The sequence below is a fragment of the Peromyscus maniculatus genome, chromosome 9 (genome assembly GCF_049852395.1).
Source record: "Peromyscus maniculatus bairdii isolate BWxNUB_F1_BW_parent chromosome 9, HU_Pman_BW_mat_3.1, whole genome shotgun sequence".
Taxonomy (NCBI): Eukaryota; Metazoa; Chordata; class Mammalia; order Rodentia; family Cricetidae; genus Peromyscus; species Peromyscus maniculatus.
Genome location: NC_134860.1, coordinates 10,151,890 through 10,174,717, shown reverse-complemented (window position 1 = coordinate 10,174,717; position 22,828 = coordinate 10,151,890). Strand labels below are relative to the sequence as shown.

At 45.3% G+C, this 22,828-nt stretch overlaps 1 protein-coding gene across 1 annotated transcript in view; it reads right to left on the bottom strand.

Annotated features, from left to right (window-relative positions):
- Window positions 1-8,281: 8,281 nt before the first annotated feature.
- Window positions 8,282-22,828, bottom strand: part of Frmpd2 (FERM and PDZ domain containing 2) — a 121,272-nt gene continuing 106,725 nt past the window's right edge. Inside the window, exons 28-30 of the mRNA XM_076544369.1 lie at window positions 22,353-22,696; window positions 14,847-15,104; window positions 8,282-9,945 (exon numbers count right to left, since the gene is read on the bottom strand). Coding sequence (XP_076400484.1) covers window positions 9,942-9,945; window positions 14,847-15,104; window positions 22,353-22,696 — 606 coding nt within the window. The 3' untranslated portion in view covers window positions 8,282-9,941. The remainder of the gene's footprint in view (window positions 9,946-14,846; window positions 15,105-22,352; window positions 22,697-22,828) is intronic.

The following is a 22,828-nucleotide window of genomic DNA, read 5'->3' as shown; positions in this document are numbered from 1 at the left end:
CCACCGGGGCACCCGCAGTAGTTCCCCTGTAGCCTGTGTTGTGTGTTTTATTTCCCTCAGGCCAGGCTCATGAAGCCAACTGTTGTGTGAAGCATCCCCACCTTCCGTGGGAGGAGTCTCTAAGCCGCCTACTGAGTCCCAGGGGGGTGAAATGAGGAGTCCCTTTATATTTAAGATCAGAGCAAGGCAGACAGATTCGTGCAAAAGAAGTTCCTAGTCTTTGCCAGAATAGGGAGTCAATTGACTGCATCAGTTGAGACAGTTTCAGCTAAAGCGGTCATATCAGAGGAACTCAAGGAGTAGACATTGCCTGAAAGTGTGAAGCCAGAATCCTTATGTCTTGACGAGTATATCTGTCCATTTGGTCCAGTTCCCTTGAAACTATGACAAATATGTGTGTTGCACTTAGCCCCAGCTTTTCATGCTTGTCCCAGAAGAAAGCCACATGTCTGGGCTGCTATGTAGCTCAGGAGCAAGAGTTACCCTTTATCCTGGTACAGAGCAGTGAGTTTCCTGTTCCGGGCTCCAGGGCTGGGAGATATCCTCTCTTCACTGACCCTTCTAAACCTGTGTTTCACCAGTAATGAGAAGCATCCTCACGGGTGATGACTTTGCTTCCCGAGAACAGGTTCCCTCTAGAAACTTTCCAACTTTTGTTTCAATTTTTAAAAACAAGGCAGAATTTTATGGGTGTTTGTTGAGACGCCAGACAGAAGTATTCAGCCCCAGTGCCTGGCCAGAGTTCTTCTGTGCTCACATCCCTAGTTTCCCTTTCTGTTTCTAACAACAACCACTGTTATCTCCCCTTGGTCCTTCTGAAAGTAGGGCTGGATCCCCTGGAGAACCAGACAGTGATCCCAAAACAGAGGCCAAAAACCTAGTTACTAAGGCCCCCCTTTTCATTGACAGAACTTAACCTCAGGGCTTCCCACCGCATTTCCACACCCTTGCTCCCCACTGCAGACGTGGTTCTAGTCTGCCAGCCCAGGTCTCAGCTTAGCCTGTGTGGGTCCGTTCTTCCACATCCCCCTTCAACCTGACAGACGAATGTCTCTGCTGATCTTTGGCCTGCTATTCCTTGGATACATACCCTATTATTTTTGGTGCTATAAGAAGATACCCAAGGCTGAGTACAGTAGACTCCGTCCATGGGAATACTTAACAAGAACCACCATAGATGCCTGAAATCATAGAAGGTACCAGACCCATATATATTCTTCTTTCTACATACACATAAATATTCCAAAGCTTAATTTATAAATGAAACACGGTAAGACATAGTTGACAATATTCATAGTAAAGTAGGAAAATTGTAAAAATTTATTGTAAGACTATCACCATCACTACTCTTACACTCTGTGGCTATTATTAAATAAGAGTTATTAGAACAAAGTACTGAGATATCATGGTAGTCAATCTGAAAACCAAGAAGGCTATTATTTGGCCAATGGGTGGGCAGCATATACTACATGGATATGCTAGACAGAGGAATGATTCATGGCTCAGGTACATGAAGTAGGAGAGGTTGGGCTTCTACCATACTGAGAATTTTAATGCTAAACCAATACATTATTTGGGGAGATTTTTTTTCATTAATTTTTTATCACAGTTGATCACAGGTAACTAAAACCTTAAAAAAAATCAAAACTGTAGATAATGGGGAGCTTCTGTAACTTATAAAGAATACCTTCATTTCTTACAGTTCTAGAAAATGGGAAGTCCAAAATCAGGGAGCCAGGACCTGGCAAGGACCTTTGTGCTGTGTCCTCCAGAAAGGATAAGCACTGTTTCGTTATCTGGCAGAAGACAAAAAGATAAAGAAGGAAAGGGGGCAACAGCCATACATTTTATAGTGCCATCAATCCTACCCATGAGGGCAGAGTTCCAAGGCCCAATGGCACTCAAATTCCAGCATGAGGGTTCGTGTTTTAAGGGATTTTGGTGTGTTGGTGGGTGGGTGGGTGGGTGCGTTGGTTGGTTGATTGATGGGTGGGTGGGCTGAATGGTTGGTTGGTTGGTTGGTTGGTTGATTGGTTGTTTGGTTGGTGGGTGAGTGGGTTGGTGAGTGGGTTGGTTGCTTGTTTGCTTGGTGGGTAAATTGGTTGGTTAGTTGGTGGGTGGGTGGGTTGGTTGGTGGGTAGGTTGATTAGTTGGTTGGTTGCTTGGTGGGTGGGTGGGCTAAATGGTTGGTAGGTTGGTTGGTTGGTTGGTTGGTTGATTGGTTGTTTGGTTGGTGGGTAGGTGGGTTGGTGGGTTTGTTGGTTAGTTGGTTGGTTGATTGGTGAGTGTGTCAGTGAGTTTATTGGTTGGTGGGTTAGTTGGTGGGTGGGTTGGTGTGGGTGCTGGTTGGTAGTTGATTGGTTGGTGGGTAGGTGGGTTGGTGGTTTGGTGGGTTTGTTGGTTAGTGGTTGGTTGGTTGGTTGGTTGGTTGGTAAGTATGTCAGTGGGTTTATTGGTTGGTGGGTTGGTTGGGAATAAATATCCAAACCATAACAGTAGGGAAGTTGAGTTAGAAGACAGCAGTGACCAGGCCAAGGAGGCAGTACTGTCTCTGGAATCTCACAGGCTTGGCCATCCCTACCCATAATCTGGGTACCCAGAATCCCTTTCAGGGGATGGCCTCTAAGAACTAAGCAATGTCTACTGTCTGCTGAGGAGGTATTCAGCCTCTCATTCCAAGCTATGGGTTAGAAAGGACCCTAGTGGGTACCAAGAGCCAGTACCTCAGGATCCTAAGTTATTTTTATTTTGCCTTGAAAATATTTTATTTAATATTCACACAGGCATACAGTTATGAATCTACTCTGTTTCCCTCCCCAGCAATTTCTCCTTTATTCTTTCCAATCACTGTTCCTTTCCAATTTTGTGTACTCACTCTTATTTCTGAGTCCATTCAGTGCTGCTTGTATGTACATGGGTATAGAACCATATACTGGGAGCATGAGCCATCTCTGAGGGTCCCCATCCTTGAAGAAAACTGACAGCACCCCCCAAGCAACCATAAGTTGCTAATAGCTCCTTCCTGAGTCTCATCTCACTTGGCTGGCTTGATCTTGTGCAGATCTTGCACATTCAGTCACAAACTCTATGAGTTTATAGTCACAACTGCACTGTCATATCCAGAAAATGCTGTTTTGCTATGGGAATCTATTTCCTCCTACTCTTAGAATCTTTCAAGCCTCCCTTCCTGGATGATCCCTAAGCCTTTGTGGCAGGGAGAATGATGTCCCATTTAGAACTGAGCACTCTGCAGTCTCTTATTCTCTGCATGTGACCAGTTGTGGGTCTCTGTATTGTCATCTACTACAGTAAGGACTTTCTCTGATGAGGACTGAGAGATGCGCACTAATCTATGGTTATAAAGATAAGAACACAAGAATCAGTTTATTACTTTGTCCATTCAGCAGAACAATAGAATGAGTTTCAGACTGAATTTAAATCCTGTATCACAAGATGAAACCCCATGCCTGGTACCATTAACTGGGCCAAAAGTCCAAAAGAAGTAATTGGCAAAGTTACTTCTTCATAGTCTCCATGGCCCAGGCTTAAGCTCAAGTTCAGAGCTTTCCATCAAGGCTTGGGGCCTGGAAAAGCAGATTTAAAAAAAAAAAAAAAAAAAAAAAAAACAGAAATTCTGACAGAAACCTAAACACAGTAATACACAACTTGAACCCCAGCATTCAGGAATCCCAGACAAGAGGATCAAGAGTTTGTAGCCAAGCTGGAGAGGTGGCTCAGCTGGTAAAGTACATGCCATAAAAGTGTGAGAACCTGAGCTCAGATCCCCAGAACCCAAGTGAAACTTTGGGCACAGTGGCACATGCCTGTAATACTAACACTAGGAGAGGGCTGTGGAAACTGATAGATCCCTGAAGTTCATTCCATCCAGCTTAACCCAGTAGATAAGCTTCAGGTTTAGTAAGAGACCTGGTCTCAAAAATACATACATGATACATATGCACATACATACGGAGAATGATTGCCATCTATATCTGCCTTCTATATGTGTGCACACATGTTCACAAAAAGCCACACATTAGAAACCCACATTAACAGTCACGTACAACATATACCACACACACACACCTCACAATACAACACACACACATGCCCAGAGAAGGAGAGAGAGAGAGAGAGATTTCAAGGTCAACTAGGCTGTATAATGAATTCCAGACCAGTGTGGGAGCCTGTCAAAAGAAAAGAAAAAAGGAAAACAGTGATAGAAACAGAATAATCCCTTGAGTGACATTTCCCCTCCACAGCACCCCTGGTGCAGGCCTCTGCTTGGCTGCTCGGTTTATTTTGGGATGGAATTTTTCACAGCCAGAATTAAATACGAGTTGATGAGAACCATGAGCTTGAAAGAAGCTGTGTGGCCTCTCTGTGTGCTGCTTTCTTTCTGCCCGACTTTGAGACACTTGCCATAAAAGACTCTATAAAAATAAATTGAGCAAAGCCCAATCCCAATAAATGTCCCAGTGGAGACTGAAAATCATTTTATTTCAAGAGCTTCAGAAGGACATGCACTTACTTCATAATAAATGCCCAGTCCCTGAGCCTGACAGATGGCAGATACCCCCCAAATATGATTGTTCCATTGGGTGGCTGCTAACTCATCTGCAGCTGAGATGTACCCATTGCCCTGCAAGTGACACCTCGGGAAGAAAGGCTGCAGGCTTTGCCTCGTGATAACTGCTAAGCTGACATCAGGGCCTGCCACAAACTCTGGCACATCCACACTCAGTTCTACTTATTAACTATAAAATCGTGATGTGGCAGGATGCACAGTGTGGACTTCCAGGTTCTAAGAGACAGGCTGGACTCAGAGCTTTCGGTCCTAGGTGTCACTACTTGGTTCATGCCAAGTCTTAAGCTTTGTGGAAGGAATACAGATGTTGCCATGTTATTGCATCTTATTAATTGAACTTAATAGAGTGCAACTCCTTTGTGTCCTTCCAGTGTCATTCACACTTGCCCTAGTGTCTTCTTTCACTGGGCTCTCACGTGTGAAATCTTGGGCCAGTCCACAGTGTGAAGCACCCAGGACAGTCCCACATCTGTGTAAGGCTCACTCTGGCTTACCTAATTGCTGGTCCCCATTCTGTATTCCTGCCGGGAGAGAGAGAGAGCACGAATGTCTTCTCCTTTCTCACCCAGCTTTACACACATGCCCCACCCACCAGACTCAAGCTATGGCACCTCTGCAGTTGGCCTTCTCAGCAAAGAACTGTCCAGGCAGGCATTTTGAGCTGGGTGAAAGATGCTTGTTGTTTCTCAGAGATTTCCCATCCAACTTCACAGCCTGTGTGATGGCACCTAACCTCCACCCACTGTGGTAATTAACCCTTGCAGAGTTGTCCCCATGAGAACTCCGGCACCCACTGCAGGGCAGGACTCCTACATATTGGCTCTGAAACTCAGTTGTGGTGATATTTTGTTTGTGTTCTGACAAGTAAAGCTTGCCTGGAGATCAGAGTGTGGAGCTAAGCCACTAGTTAACCATAGAAGCCAGGCAGTAGTGGCACACACCCTTAATCCTAGAACTTGAGATCTGATGCCTTTGTTCCCAGTACTTGGGAGGCACACAAGCCTTTAATCCCAGCACTAGGGTGGAACCAAACACAACTAACAACAACAAAAAAGAGCTGAAGAAATAATTCCTAATAATATTCTGCTGTACTCATAGTTCCATGCCTAGCCAAATCATCATCAGAGGGGCTTCCTCCTGCAGCTATGAGAGTAGAGACAGAGACCCACAGCCAAACATTAGGCAGAACTCAGGGAACCCCACAGGAGTTGGGGAGGAAGGACTGTAGGAGTCAGAGAGGATGGAGGGCACCAGGAGAACATGGCCCACAGAATCAACTAAGCAGGGCTCCTAGGGGCTCACGGAGCCTGAAGCAATAGTCACAGAGCCTTCATGAGTCTCTTCTAGGTCCTCTGAATACATGCTGTGGTTTTTGTAGCTGGGGTGTTTTGTGGGGGGTGTCTCTGACTCTTTTGCCTGTTCACGGGATCTTTTTTCTCCTACTGGGCTGCCTTGATATGAGGGTTTGTGCCTAGTCTCATTGTATCTTGTTATGCCATGTTCGTTGATATTAACTGCTCTTTTCTCAAGGGAAATGGAGGAGCAGTGGGTTGGGGGGGGCTGGGAGAAGGGGAGAAAGGGGAGGAAGGAGAGGAAGGGGAGGAAGGGGAGGTTGCAGTCAGGGTGTATTGTATGAGAGAAAAATAATTTTTTTTTAAAGAGGGAAAAAAGAATGTTATACAAGTGGAATCAGGTTTTGCTGTCTTTTGGACTGCTTTTTTCTTAGTGTAATTTTTTGGAGTTCCACCCTACCTGGTTGTATATGTTAATGGCCCATTTTTTATATGAATTATTGCCCTTTGTTTAGTCATTCATTTGTTGAAAGACACTTGGCTTTTTCTGGTTCAGTGCTATTACAAATAAAGTCACAATGAATATTTGTATAAACATAAACTTTAATTTCTCTGGGGTAAACATGCAGTGTTCAACTTCTTGAACTTGTGGTTAATTGTGTGTTTCTGGATCAGATGCACTCGTTTACATTCTCAGCAGCAACACAGAGACAGTGCAGTCTCCCCACATTCTCACTGGCCTTAGGTATTGTCTGCATGACTTTATTTTACCGTGTAGAGACATGTAAAGATATTGTAACGTTAGTTTACATTTCCCTGGTGGCTCATGAAATTCAGCATCTTTGCATTGTTTATATGAATCTGTATAACATCTGCAGAGAAATGTTTACTAATGATTTATATCAATTTTCTATTTGGATTTCTTTTTTGCTATTGAGCTTTGAGAGTTCTATTTATATACTGGGTACTAGTTCTTTGTTGGATTTATAGCTACCTTCTTTCATTTTGAAGTTTATCTTCAATCCTTTTACCAAAGTCTTTACAGGGGAAAAATGTCAATTGTTTCATTTATGAATCATGAAGTCTAATATCTCTTTGTCTAATCATAAGTTGCAAAGATTTTTTTTCTTTTTCTAAAAGTCTTACCTGCTGCAAGCTGCAAGAATATATTACAAAGATTCATCTATATATAATAAAGCTATAACTAGAAAGATTAAGGAATCTTTTCTAGAGGGAAGCCATTATCAAGGAATATTTGGTGTTATTCAGTTTTTAATATTCAGCTGTTTCTTGCTATGAATTTCTTGTGTGCTCATATACTACTAGGCCATATGACAAACAGTTTAAGCTTCTCAGACCTTCTGCTGATCTACTAGGTAACACCCCTACAGAGCCTAGGAGATGGGTGGACTATAGATGCTTAGCTTTGTTTCTTGTGCAAATAAAGTTCAGACTTTCCTTCCCCAGGATACATGGCATTCCAGAGCATTTGACTCAGAACCTGGATTTTGCAAATCCAGGTACAAGTGAAAGAGGGGCAGAATCCTGGGCCAAGCAGAGTGGGGTGGCTGGAGGAGAGAGGAGGGAGGCAGAGTGTTTGTGGAGACTGGCTCAGGCCAAGGAACGAGGAGCAAGGAAAAGTTTTGCAGACTGTAGGTGGATTTGAATCAGGTCAGGGGAGGAGAAGAGGGAGGAAAGATGGAGAACAAAGGAACAGGGGACGAAGATGAGATAGAAAGCATAAGAGCTTAGTTATTAGAGGATTGAAAAAGAAGGGACAGAGAGGAACTGATTGTCAGAATGGAACTGAAGCTGTATAGACAGAATTTTGTCCTAGAGAAATAAAGTAAATGGATAAAAGAACATGGTGTACATATTCTTTTCCCTCAGATAACCCCATGCAGGACAAATCATCTTCCCCAGAAGTCCGGGGAGGACTTTCTCAGGGCAGGCCCCTGGGAAAATTCCAATACTTACCCTTTTACAGTTACATTTAAGTCTATTACTTGTTTTATACAAAGTGTGAGGTTTAGATAATTGTTCATTGCTATCCCTATACTATTTATTAAAATATATTCTTTCTCCTGAATTTCTTCTGTACTTCTGTCAAAAAAATCAATTGAGGATGTGTATGTGAACATATTTCTGGGTTCTGCATTCTGTCCCATAGTTCTGTTTATATCTACATCACTATATAGCAAACTTTAATTTGAGGTACAGTGATTTCTTCCACCTTACTTTCTTTTTAAAAGATACTTTATCTATTCTAGAGCCTGCACCTTTAATGTAAATTTCAGAATACACTTTCTTCATATAATTATATTATAAACATAAAACAAAATTTTGATTGCAAAATAGAGTTTTCTACAGCTCCAAATTATTGTGCCAGGATTATGATAGGAACTGCAGTAGACATACAAATAATTTGGGGAGACTTTCATATCTTTACTGCTTTGAATGAGTTAGCCAACTTTACATTGCATTTAGGGCTAGATATGCATATATTTCAGCAGCGTCCAGCATATATGAGAGCTTGAATTTTTTTGGCAAGGAGTGAGGATGAGAGGGTTGAGAAGTCACTGAGAAACCCCAACGCTTCTGGGTCAGTTGTCCCCAAAGCTGGCAATACAGACAATGATCTGCTGAGCTAGGTGATAGTATGGACCTTTGGCATCACCCAGCTCTAGTGATTCAGAATTTCTAAGGTAAGGCCAGTGAGTCGGTATCTTCAGACCCCCAAGCATCGGCAAGTTTGAAAGTCTGACGCTGAGTGCTGAGTGCCAGAGCTCACTCACGAATTCATAGGACTGAACCCCTCCTCCTCATTCTCCCCCTGACATCAAGTTAGTGGTGGCTGCAATCCAGCCCTTAAGGCAAGTTAACATGTTTTCATGAGAAGTGTCTCAGCCTGAACATTGTGCCTGAGGAGAAAGTGCCCTGTCCTGCAGGGAGGAAGACTGTGTTTACTTGGTTGTGTATCTGCCCATTTCTAGTCCAAGTATGGAAGAAGCAACCACAGTTCAGATGATTGGAAAATGTTGTTATTTAGTCATTTTATTTCATAGTTAATTAATTCTCCAAACCTGAGGCCTACAAAACTGTGCAGCAACATGCGAAGCTGTAGCAGGGTCTGAAACAAGATGATTCAAATTACTGAAAAACTCTTTTCCATAATCAGTAGAACAAGCATGTCCTTCAATAAACACAAACCCTCATCATATTATTAGGTTGTGTTCATTTCCCTGATATAAGACCTTGTCTCTGCTATATGGTCCCCATTATACAGCGTCACACCAATGGCTTACACTGTGGTCCACCAGGTCTATTTCTTTTATGTATTTGCTAATTCCATAAGTTTTAATTTTTTATTGTGGCATCTACATATCAACATCAAGAAGTGTTAGCTCTTCTATAGTTTATTTTTTCGTATAATGAGAATCAAGCATTAAGATCAAAAGGGAAAAAAATCATTTAAAAAGAACACATGACTAAAGCTAAAAGGGAGACACAGACAAACCAAAACAGAAGAACACAGAAAGATATTCCCCTGTGGCCTTTGAGCCCGGCCCCTTGGCAGATTCTGTCCAGTAGACTGGGGACACTTTGATAAGCGCAGAGTCCTTTGACCAATGAGGACTCAACGGTGCAAACCGGAATGTGGCATCATACATCTTAGAAAATGGTATGCCAGTGTGGCAACCAGAACTTCCCCTGCCCTAGCTCACCTTACTTAAGAAATAAGTTCCCAGCTCCTCTCATGAGGGGAACCCCACCCCATACACACAAAGATTTGCTGCATTTAAACCCCAGAACCAAAGAGGAAGTCATGGCTACTAATGATGACTAGCCTCAGAAACATCAGGCACGAGCTCTTAGAAGTTAGCACTTAACAGCTGGGCAGGAATCCATCCCAGCCCATCCCCCTGGGGATGCTTCTTCCATGGTAGTCGAGAAAGTAGGTACATTCTCTGGACCAAAGTCAGCTGAGGGATCTTCCACCAAAAGGATGCCCACGCAGAAACCTTCAGGTTCTGTCCCAGGAGATGCCTCGCTCAGTGTGCTCACCTAAGAGAGTAAGCAGTTGTTAATAGGGGGCTCATTGTTTGGGCAGAAAACTCTCTTAATCACATAATTCAACCCTGTTCTTACAATCCCCTGATCTGTGGTTTGGTGATTTTATTTTTACTGGTTTTTGTTATTGTTGTTTTGGCTTCACAAAAAAAAAAAAAAAAAAAAAAAAAAAAAAAAAAAAAAAGCTTGTTTTTTGTTGTTTTGTTTTTTAAGTTGTGAACAAGCATGTTCCTACCCAACCAGTGCCATGGCAGGACAGAGATCCACATGCAGGCCCATGCCAGGCTTCAAGGAGAAAACATAGGCCTCCCTAGCACCACAAGGCACCGGGCAGATGGGGCACTGTTATGACAAGAAAATGTACAGTGTGTTATTGGAGAGAGACAGAGACAGAATGGTTTATTTCCAATGGACAGAGGCATAGACAGAATGGGTCATTTCCCATGGACAGAGGCATAGACAGAATGGGTCATTTCCCATGGACAGAGGCATATCCTAAGAAGTGAAAGCAGTGAGGAGTGGGTTGAAGTGAGTGGCTTGATTGCCACTCAGTGACATGGTGATGTCTCAGCCTGGGCTGCTGCCAGGGCCCATGCCTAGGTTCATGGCCCTGATGCAGCCAAGGTCTGTGTTCATGTTTGATGTCCTTGATGTCACCAAAGGCCAAGAGGATAGGGCTGTACAGAGTTGGTCCTGCCCCTCACTGACTGAAGCACTCAGGAGAGAGGGTCCTACACCTCACCTGGGCAGCACAGCAGAGCTGACACTGTTCGGAGGAGCATAAGCAAGCTGACCCTGAGGGTATGAGATTGGGAGAGCAGGTCACACCTCTCTCATCTGCTATGTGGTAGCGTGGGTGAGGGAAAGATGCCCTCCCCCCATTGCCCTGCTGCCTCAAGCAGGCAAGGGAGCTGACCCATTTACCAGCTGCAACTTTCAGGAAAGCGGGCCCTGCACCTTGTCTGGGCAGCACAGCAGAGCTGACCCTGTTGACAAGGACACAGGTGAGCTGGGCCCGAAAATGTGAGTGGGGGAGACCTGGCCCCATCCCTCATCTGCCATATGGTGACACAGGATAGAAAGAGATGCCCTCCCCCAGCCCCCATCAACATCTGGGGCTGATGGGAGAACTGACGCTGAGGTCATAAGAGCAGGAGAGCTGCTCCTGGCCCCCACCAGCTGTCACACTTGGGAACATAGGCCATGCACCTTGCCTGGACAGCACAATAGAGCCAAGCCTGTCGGTGGAAGTATGGGTGAGCCAGTCCTGAAGTGGTGTGGGCAGGGAGATACCCCTCTTACCCCTCACTCCTCACTGTCTGAAACAGATGAGGGAGCTGAGGCTCCCCACTGCCAGCTGCAGCACTGGGGACAGTGGGCCCTGTTGCTTGCCTGGGCAACACAGTAGGGCTGATCCTGACGGCAGAGGTGGGGGCGAGCCAGTCCTGAAGTTGTGACCATGGGAGAGCTGTCCCCATTACTCATCTGTCATGTGAGGCATGGGCAGGCGAGAGATGCCCCTGCCCCCCACCAGCTGCAGCACTCAGGAGAGCAGGCCCTGCACCTCCCCTGGGCAGCACAGCAGAGTCAACCCTGTTGGCAGAGGTGTGGGTGAGCCCGCCCCCAAGTTGTGAGTAAGAGAGAGCTGTCCTCATTATTCATCTGCCATGCAGCAGCATGGGCAGGGGAGAGCATCTCCCCCACACACACACATCCCGCCCCGTGGCAGAGCTGGCCCTGAGGTCATAAGAGCTGGAGAGCTGTCCCTGCCCCTCATCAGCTGCAGCACTCGGGGAAGTGGTCACTACACCTCAACTGAACAACATGGTAGAACTGGCCCTGAAGGTGTCGGTGTGGCGGGACTGACCCTGAGGGTGTGAAAGCAGCAGAACTGCCCCACCCCCACCCCCAGGGCTTATCCCTGCAAAGGGTGAACTCGCCAGGGCAATGCTGGAGAGCTCACTCTGTTGGTGAAGATAGGGGAGAGCTGGCAGGCTAACCAACCCTGCAACTACCCAGGCCCAGAACCAGGGTTAAGTGTTGACCCACCCCAACATCCACCCCATCTGTGATCTGCTGCAGGGAGAGGAGGGGATCCTGCAGATCAAGGACTACAGGATCTCCACGACACAGAGCAGCAATGGGATGTCCAGGAAGAGTGCCAGTGAGGGCCCAGTGTCAATAATGTAGCAGAGACCAGGGGCCTTGGACCACACCAATGATTCTTTTTGACGAATGCCTGCATATAAAGATGTATGGATAAAGGGGCTTACTGTATGAAAACGTTAATAACTAAAAAAAAAACTAAATAAACTTTTGTGTTCCTGGGTCCTTTAAAAAAAAAAAAAAGTTGTCCTCCTGCTACCTTATGGAAGGATTTGTGTGTTGTGGTTCAGGCAGAAAAACGCATTCTGTGAAAACGTGAAAATGCATCAAAAGCTGATCCTGACAGTTGTAAGTATGCCACACAGTGTGTGATCCTGGACAAATTAAATAAAACAACTAAGCCTATTGATAGAAGAGAAATAAGAATACCACAAAGATTGATTAAATTTATTTATAGAAAGGTTTATAGGAAATACCTTTTTTAAAGGTTTTTAAAGTGTGTGTGTGTGTGTGTGTGTGTGTGTGTGTGTGCATGTGTGCATGAGTATGTGTGCCCGTGTGCCACCTGTGTGCTTGTATCTGTAGAAGCTAGAAGCCAGAGTCAAATCCCCAGGAACTGGATTACAGGTGGTTGTGAGCAACCTGATGTAGGTGCTGGAAATGAATAGGATCTTCTGGAAGTGCTCTTAACTGTGGATTCATCTCTCCAGCATCAGAAAATAATTTTTACTATCATTTATATCTAGATAGAGCAAAAACAATTTTGAATATAGCTCTAAAGGATGCACTACTCAGCCATAAGCAAAGTCCTCTTTGTATCCCTCCCTCCCAGCTTCTGGGACAAATGAGAATAATATGCAGAAGTACTTAACCTGGATGACTTGACCCTTTAGAAAATTTAAGGGATGTTCATGGTGCTTTTCCCAAAAGAATCACACTGTCTAGGGATGGGTAGCCCTGGGTGCTACGAAGCATATATGTGAACCACAGAGCCTAGTGGTTCACATGGCACCATGAGCATTCAACACCTCACTGCTACCCTCTATCAGCAGAGGATGAGACCTGTTCTCCTTTTTGGATAGGATTTGAGAAAATGACATGGTTCATCCCAGCTACACCGCAAGTCACTATCTATATAGCTGAGAGCCAACCAAGTCATCCATTCCACCCTCAACCATAGATGAGCACATCTCCCTGCCCCAACCTGACGTCAGGGCCCAAGCCTGTCTGCTTAGTCCTCTGTCTATGTGGAAAAACAACAGAATTAGGTATGTTCAAAAGCTTGCATCATCCCCCTGAAGTCTATGAAGACAACAGCTCGTTGTTACCAAGAGCACAATATACATTTGGCATTGGCACCTCAGCCTTGCAATGACAGTCTCAGGTGGGCTTCATTGCCTCCTGCAGTGAATGGTGGTACCGGGTGGTACCACTGGAATGGCCTTTCTCACCGCTCTCTTTCTCCAGGCAGCCTGGTGCTGTGGCTCTTGGTGGGGCATTCCAGATGCACATTAACTTGGAGTTCTTAGTTGATCCCTATGGGGCCTGTAGATTACTTGGCCCTCTTTCAGCTCTCCTGACACATGAGCTCAACTAGAACTGTGCTCTTCACATAAAAGCCTCACTGTGCTGGCTTCACAGTTCTGCAAATCCATGTGTGTCTTCCCTCCATGTCAGGATGTCAGATTCCCCACAAATGTATGTGAGGTGCCCCTGAAGCCTCAGAATCCTCCTAGTAACTTGCTGGCCATTTCATGTAAGAACGGGACGCTTAGCATCCTATTCAAATCTCAAACACCCATCTTGCCTGCCATCATCCTTTCAGGGTCCAGTCCAGGCACCTGTGGTGGCAGAACATCCTTTTGTACAGCCAGGAAAATGGCTGGGACGCAGTGGGATCAAAGTGAGCATTGTAGTCTTAACTATACCAGAATCTCCCTAAGTGAATGCCTGGTAGCTTTTAGTGCATCTTGGAAATAGGCTGATAGGAAAGTTTCATGAATATTGTACATTTGTTTTGGTTTGTTTGTTTACATTGGATCTATACATGGTAGAACATTACAAAGGTATTGATTGGTTACCCACCTGTAGAAACTTAACCTCCCCTACTCCCAGTCTGACAGTTTATGTTGTAATCATTCTTCCCTTATCTTTGGTGCATGCTCTGCCCCAGCCTTAAGCCCCACTCCCAGCTTCAAGGGGAGGAGCTTGCATTAATACTCCGATTTTTGTTCAGATAGGGCCTCGTGTATCCCAGGCTGGCCTTGTACTTTTTATGTAGCTAAGAATGCCCTTGCTTTTCTGATTCTCCTGTCTTTGTTTCCCAAATTACAAAATTACCATTGTGCGTCACCATGCCTGATGTTCTGATGAGTACATGTGCACCAGGGCTCTGTAAGCAGCCTCCAGTAACATGACGCCTGGACTGTTCTCTGAAGCATACGGAGCTCAGGGGCAGGCAGGTGCACACAAGACTGAAACTAGCCCTTGGCTTGCTGATCTCTAAAGAGCTAAACCTGGGGAGAGAAGGTGTGTCCACGCATGCGCTGGAGGCGGCCGAGCGGGCACTCAACAGTGGGCAGAGGAGCAGGGAGAGAAAGGCTTGAACTCTGCCTCTGGGCTTTAGTCACTGTAGATTCCTGGAGAGGCCTCTGATGTAGCAGATAAAACAGTCCCCAGCTCGTAAGGTGGTCAGAAACGGCTTCCAGATGATACCCATGGGGACCATCACTCCAGCCTAAGTGAGCTCTCTCTGCAAAGCCTCATCCCATACAGAGTGTGATACCCACCTGAGGGTGCCATCCAGAGCCACAGGCTCCTCCAGATCCTCCCAGTCACTCTCACTCCCATGGCATCCTTCCGGAAGCGAGGACTCTGCAAGAGCACCCCAGGAACAGAACTGCGGCAGAGGAATAGTTTCCGAATCGGCCTCTAGACATTCTTCACAGGGCGGCTGGCCTGAGAACGTGGAGTTGAGGGTCAGGTATTCTTCATCGTCCGAGGTGAGGGAAGAGGTTTCGTGTAGAAAACATGTGTCCAATCCAGGACTAAAAAACAGAAACTTGTGTGTCGTGCAGCCTCCACCAGAAATCCCTGGCCCCCCTTCTTCTTGCCTCTCAAAATCCTCATCCTAGTTCATCACCTAAGACCCGGCCAGGTTCAAACAGCTCTTGCCCAGAGGATGCCCAGGGCATCAGGATGCAAACAGCACATAATATGGTCCCTGAACTGGTGAACGTCTCAAGCTAATGAGAACAAGAGCAGCGCAGAAATATTACAGCGTGGGCAGCAAGCAGAGGCAGCTCAGCATATGAAACCCAGGAGCCCGTCGGGGAGCTGCTGGAAGGCACAGCAGTGCAGGCCAAGCTGTGAGCTGGGGTCAGCTGTGGGACCTGCTTTTTACACTGAGACCCTGGGTAGGTTTACTGCTTGTCTGCAATCTTAGGTTTGTTTTTTGTTTTTTTATCTGAAACACTGGAAGGTTGGGAAATTGTTAGGACTGTTAGAATGTTTTAATTAAACGATTGCTATACATTATATGCCTTCCAGGACTCCTGGCACGGGGTGAGTTTGCCATCAGTGAGATGCTGTTATTTTTACTCCGATGGTTTGAACTATTTCAGCAGCCAGATTAGAGGAAAGAGCCCATGGAGGCTAGCTAGGAGCGACCTTCAAAGCACTTTGTGAAAACACCGGGCCCTTTTCTAAGCACTGATAAAGTCTCTGTTTAGATAGGCAGCCTGCTGGAGTGACATTTAGTCCCCATGTCAAAAGAAGGACACAGGAGGCAGAGGACCGGTGAGGCTCATTATCTGGCGATGCACACACAGATGTGAGAGAGAGATTCAGCCTTCCAGGGAGGACCCGGGACAGCCACACACGCCTTGGATGAGACAGAGCAGTACTGCAGACAGCAGGGGGTTTCGCACAGCACTGCAGACATGCAGAGAGCCACTCAGAAAATATCTGTTGCTAATCTGGTTAGAGAAGATGAGAAGGAAAATCTAAGAGAAAAGCACAGAGATTTAGTTGTTATTGTTTTAACTAAATACAGGGATCCTCTTTCCTCAACCTCCCTCCCCACACCCAAATCAACGAGTTAGTTTCCTTACACAGTCCCATCCTTGCTCCCTTTACCTTAATGACCCTTTCTCTTAAAACTCAACTCTAGAATACCCCAATAGCTGCAAACCCACAAACACCAGACAGTATGTATCCCAGCCTGAGTGTTGCTGTGAAGGGACATCGTTTCCAGTCCTGAGAGCTAGCTACAGGAAGTGTATACAAGTGCATTTCATGTGAGTATATGCAGATTTGTGTATAAAAAGAAATGATTTTTACCAAGACTATAAAACAATTTAGAAGTTGTCAAGTACTTGGGAGGAAATTTGGTTTAACAATGTAATAAACTTGGTCAAATATGCACAAGTTATGTTTTCTTTTAAACGTAGGGAGGGAACCATGGGTAGTTATGATACAAAGCAAGAAAAGCCATGCACTGCCCCGGCAGAAACAGGAGGCCCTGAGGGTGCAGAGCACAGCTGTCTGCAGGCCAGTCCAGCGGCCTGGCTGTCTACGCTGCATCTTCTTCACCATCATCCCCCTCCACCCTTTCAAGGAGTACCTCTAGCTTTGATGTGGGATGAGCCAAAGAGAAAGTGATCTGCCCCTACACCAAAATCACAGGTGACGTGGGACATCCTACAGTGATGCCCAAGCATGACGAGACCTGATGTGATTGTCACCTTAGGCCCAGACTTTAGCAAGTAGCCTTGTATAAAAATGTGTCCTCAGCCAGTCCCTCCTCTTTCATTAGGTATGAAATCCAGCTCTTCCATGACGATGTGCCATGGGAGCTTCATAAGCTCCGGATGTAGGATACAGCTGAGAATGAGGAAGGATAAGTGAAATCTAATCTGAACACACACTGACTTTGCTGGGGTGCTGGCAGCCATCTGGTGTTAAGACGGAGCCACCTGGCAGATAGTAAGTTCTAGCAGTTGGCTGGAAATTTCAATTGATACGGCTTGTTTTTTAACAAGAAATTACCCAGGAAAGAGTAGGATACAGAACAGTGCTGAGTTCCATCTATGTGCCAGACACCATATTGTCTTGTTTCTTCCGGCTTGCACGGTGGCCTGGGAACCCTGGTGCTGCTGCACAACTGGGTAGCCCTCAGCTAAGGGAAGACAGCTCTCTCTCCGGGCACACATACTAACAGATGATAATGCTGACTCTAAACCACATGCCCCACAGGTTAGAGCCTTTGGCCCCTAACTGCAGAACGTATGACCCAGAGAGGCCAGAAATCAAAGGGGCATTTTGGCTGGGACAGCCACCTCAGACCTACAGATGCTGCCAAGGAGCCCATAGATAACCACAGTCTCACTTTGGAATACCAATTGGGACCCTACTTGCAAGCTGGGGACCCTTCTTTCAGTGATTTCTGGGTATGCACTATACTTTCCTTTCTTTGGAAATCATTGCTCTGAGTGCATAAATGGCAGCTAAGGACTGTCTTGTGCAGGAGCGGCTGCCATACTCGGTGTCCTGATTTCAGAGTGCAGGGAAATTCTTGAATGGAAGAAGAAAATGAGGTACAAGTAAAGCCAGGAGGTGGGGGAGGAAGAAGGCTGTCATTCCCAGGACCACCACGGAAGCAGGGCAAAGGCATGTGTGGGTCCAGAGGGGTTTGTAGCTAGCCAGCTATCGATGGCCACAGGAGCTTAGGGAGGTAAAAAAAAAAAATGAGGTGGTAACCATAGCAACTGAGCATCAGAAGCTTCACTAGAATGTTCTGGACAAACCTAAAGGATTCTAAGTGACCCTCAAAAGGGAACGTCCTTCAAGAATGACAGGTTTGGGACATATGGTGTACTCTTGCAAATAAGCCAAATTTAATCTGATTCAGGAAATAAAAAAAAAAATAAATGATTCTCTTGTGAAAAAAAAAAAAGTCCCACCCTTTGCCAAGAAGCTGTTGGCATTTAATTGCTGCTAGGTGAAGGAAAGTCGGTTTTCTTTAATGGAATAAAACTTAGTGTACTGATCACAATCCAGAGCAGGCCACACAGCCAGGAGTAGTTAGCCAACACAACTAGACTGGGCGGGGGTTGTTTGTTTGTTTTTGAGAGGTGAGGAATGAAGCCCTGTTGTAGGGCAGTGGGGGAGAATCTGGCAGGAGTTGGGGGAGGGGAGTGGATATGATCAAAATACATGGCATGAAATTTTCAAAGAATAAATACAAACATTATTTTCTAAAAGTGAATAACAATAAGATCAGAGGAGATGGGGGTCAGGACTTGCAAGTAAAAAAATATGAAAAGGTAAATTTCACCAGGATGTAAAGGAGCATTGTCTGACCCACAAGGGTGTGGTGACAAATGGCTCCTAATGCAGGAGCAAGTTGTGCGTCCTGGAAACATTCAGGGAAGAGCAAGCATCCCTTCCTGCAGGAAGCTGCAGTGTGCGCTCTCATGGGGAGTATGAGGCTGGAGTTGACCATGTTTTGTATGAAATGAGATATGCTGTGATACCGAAGCACTGATGGCCTGGGCTAATTAGAAGTTTTAAATGTTTTTATTAACCATTGGCTATATTGAGTTAAAGCCATATGGTAAATACAGATCTATCTAGACTTGTACTTAAGCCCAGAGATACATTTAATCCAGAGGTAGATCTAGATCTAACTAGATTTGCACTTAAAAGCAGAAAAACTTTTAATCCAGTTATCAATGATCCCTTTATAAGCTTTCTGGTAATGAAACTTTTAGACATGGGGCTGGTGAGATGGTCCAGCGGGGAAAGCGGCTTGCGGCCAAATGTTATGACCTGAGTTTGAGTGTAAGGAAAGAGCTAACTCTCCCAGGTGGTCTGTATCTTCTACACATGCTCTCTCTCTCTCTCTCTCTCTCTCTCTCTCTCTCTCTCTCTCTCTCTCTCACACACACACACACACACACACACACACACACACACTGTACAAGCATGTTTTTAAAACCTTTAGAAAACTAAACAAATGGCCTTATGCCTACAGGAAAGGAGAATTCTCATATGTCCCTTACTAATGTCTGGGTACATCTCTAAGTTGTTCCCTTTATCATTTCACCAAGCTTATCATATGGTGCCCAGGATTCAAAACAAACAAACAACAAAAAACCTGTAACTGTAACATTGTAAGGAGCATATGTTAATTATTAGATAATGAGAATGAACGTTATGGATGGATGTGCTTGCCCATGCTGTTTCTATGTGGCAAAGCAGTTGGTTTCTGTTTAGCTTGCATAGCTGCTGTGGGACGGTCTGTATGTCAAATTGCTCTGATTGGTCAAAAAATAAAACACTGATTGGCCAGTGGCCAGGCAGGAAGTAGGTGGGACAAGGAGAGAGGAGAATTCTGGGAAGCGGAAGGCTGAGGTAGAAAGACACTGCAGCCGCCGCCATGACCAGCAGCATGTGAAGACGCCGGTAAGCCACCAGCCACGTGGCAAGGTATAGATTTATGGAAATGGATTAATTTAAGCTAAAAGAACAGTTAGCAAGAAGCCTGCCACGGCCATACAGTTTGTAAGCAATATAAGTCTTTGTGTTTACTTGGTCGGGTCTGAGCGGCTGTGGGACTGGTGGGTGACAAAGATTTGTCCTGACTGTGGGCCAGGCAGGAAAACTCTAGCTACAAATGGCGCCCAACGTGGGGCAAGAGTTTCCACCTAAAACCTGAGAAAAGATTCTAAAATGGAGCTAAAAACAGTTTCCTAATTGTCTCTCTCAAATGAGCAGCAGCTGCCGGTTTGAGTTACTGGCGGGTTCCTAGCGTGTGCACTTGATCTGCAGTATGGCGGGAATGAGGCCTCTGCAAGTGGCACATTAAGCTGCCTGGTGGATTTAGCCTTTGCTAGTACAAAACAAAAAGAGGTTTCTGGGCTACACGCTACTTGGATAAAAGCATAGACCCACGATGGCTCCCAGAGCTGGCGGAAAATGTACCACCGCCATGTTGGGAAGCTGAAGTGGGCGGAGCCAGCAGCCACAGCGCCATTTCAGGCTTAAAAGGCTGCAGTTTAAAGCAATAGGCTCAAGGAAATATAAAACATAAGCCACATAAAGATGGCTACCACAGAGAGAATCTGGATTATGTTCTCTTTGATATTCGTAACTGAAGAAAAATATTTGATTGCAAAAGCTGTTGAGTTATGCCAAAATGTATATTTTAAAGGTACCTTGACTTCAAAATTTGGCTATAAGGATATGTTGCTTTGGAAAAGAGGCTCTGCTTTTGTTTCTACAGAAAGCCAGAGGCTATGGATTTGTTCCAGATTAAGATACATCAGGTTTGACCAGCCAAGACCACCTGAAAGGTCTCCGATGACACCATGGCCCAGATGATCCAACATCCAGAATCGTTTCAAGGCAACTGGCTCAGACGATACAGTCTCACAGACTACTCCATGATCCTAAAATTTTCTTTGTATCCCCATAAGATACAGCGCCCCCCTCCAGCAGGAAGTAGTAAGAGAAGCTACGCCCAAATTCCCAAATATACCAAGCTGGCTTTGGAGATGTGTAAAAGTTAAAACCTTCCTTTTAAAAAAAAGAAAGGGGAAGTGCTGTGGGACGGTCTGTATGTCAAATTGCTCTGATTGGTCAAAAAATAAAACACTGATTGGCCAGTGGCCAGGCAGGAAGTAGGTGGGACAAGGAGAGAGGAGAATTCTGGGAAGCGGAAGGCTGAGGTAGAGAGACACTGCAGCCGCCGCCATGACCAGCAGCATGTGAAGACGCCGGTAAGCCACCAGCCACGTGGCAAGGTATAGATTTATGGAAATGGATTAATTTAAGCTAAAAGAACAGTTAGCAAGAAGCCTGCCACGGCCATACAGTTTGTAAGCAATATAAGTCTTTGTGTTTACTTGGTCGGGTCTGAGCGGCTGTGGGACTGGTGGGTGACAAAGATTTGTCCTGACTGTGGGCCAGGCAGGAAAACTCTAGCTACACATAGCATTCTTTAAAAAGGTGTATCTGGATGCCTTTAGGTACTGTAAACCTGGCCTCTGTTTGCTACAGTTCTCCCAGAGCCCAGCTGTGCCATCCTGACTTCTGCGGCATACAATGGTTTCTCACTATACACATCTGAGATTGCTTCTAGGACAGAGAGAGAGAGAGAAAGAGAGAGAGAGAGAGAGAGAGAGAGAGAGAGAGAGAGAGAGAGAGAGAGAGAGAGAGAGAGAGAGAGACCAGGATCCCCAGATGCTGGAGCCCCCTATATAAATGAAGTATGTGCTTGTGTATCAGCTACAGACATCCCGTTGTAAATACTTACTCGTTTCTAAATCATTTATAGTAACTAGTACAATAAAAATGGTTTATAAATAGCTGTTATGCTATATTGCTTAGAAAATAACCAAAACATCTATATATGTGCAGTACTAGTGCATTTTCTAATCTTTTCAATCTAGGGTTGGTTGGACATACAAATACAGAACCTATAGACACAGATGGTTGAGTGCATCCTGCTACCTATCAGTCCCTGTGGGTCTACTCTTACCACTCTGTTACAATGACCAGAAAAGAGAGTCACAGAATCCCAACAGCTTTATATAGTTTCAAACACAAATTACTACTCCTGGCTGTCGCCTGTTCATGTCCATGCATGCTTACAAATGCCTAGCAGCAGAAACACAGCCTGCCTCCCTCTGAACTACTTTTTCTCCCTCTCCATCTCTGCTCCCTAACAAGGTTCAAGGTATACGTATATCATAAATAGCCTTCAAACTGAATTGAAAAGTTTGTTTCATGAGAAAAGGAATCAAAACTAGAAATACTTAAGAGTGGGTAGGCACGGAATTACAGACTAAATAAAAAAATAGTAACTGAAATGGAGGTTTCACCTTGGTTTGGGGAGTAGAAATCTATTTCCAGGTAGTGTTGGTAATAAAGGTTTATATCATCAATAGAGGTGAGCATATGCACAAGGTCTTACTTTGTACCACAGCGACTACAGAGGCCATGGGAGTGCAGGATATACACTGGGTGCTGGGAGAGGACACAAGGCCTGCCATCAACAACCGCTAGGACATATTGGGGATGATTGTCATCTGGATGGAGTTCGCTTTTTCCCAAAGTTTCCAGGTTGTAGTAACTTAAGCCACAGGCTTCTATAGCTTCTTACTCCCCTCAAATGCCTGGAATGGTGCTGGGCACAATAATCCTCTCTATAGTAGGTATCTGCTATTGTAATCAGCTGGCAATACAATACACACAGCTTACAAAATGCGTGCACATAAGGCAACTCTTACCTTCCCAGTCTCCTGATATCACACACAGAATAGCAGTTCTGTCTCATATCCTTTTCCAAAGAGGTAGCCAACGCTGGGGCCTCTGCTTCCTGGTGGAGTTTGCACACATGAGGATGGGATTCCATAGGGTGCATCAAGGACCTGGCCCAGGCTCCCTGCCTGTTTTGGTCCCCTTTCGCCTCTCTGACAGCCTTGTAGGAAGACTCTGGCCTGGGAGCCAGGCCCTCCCCTGTGTCCAGGGAAGCACTGTCCCTCCAGCTGTCCTCTTGATCTAGGCTGGGGCTCTGCTCTGATTCAGTGCACGTTGCCATGGTGAATCTTTGGTCTGCTGATAGTTCAGGGGTCTATTAAAGAAATACATGAATGGTTACCAATGCTAATCTCACACATGAAAGAAACTCTAAACAACATTTAGGAAATAAAAAGTTTGGGGCTGTGCTGGGTGGTAGTTGTACACACCTTTAATCCCAGTATCC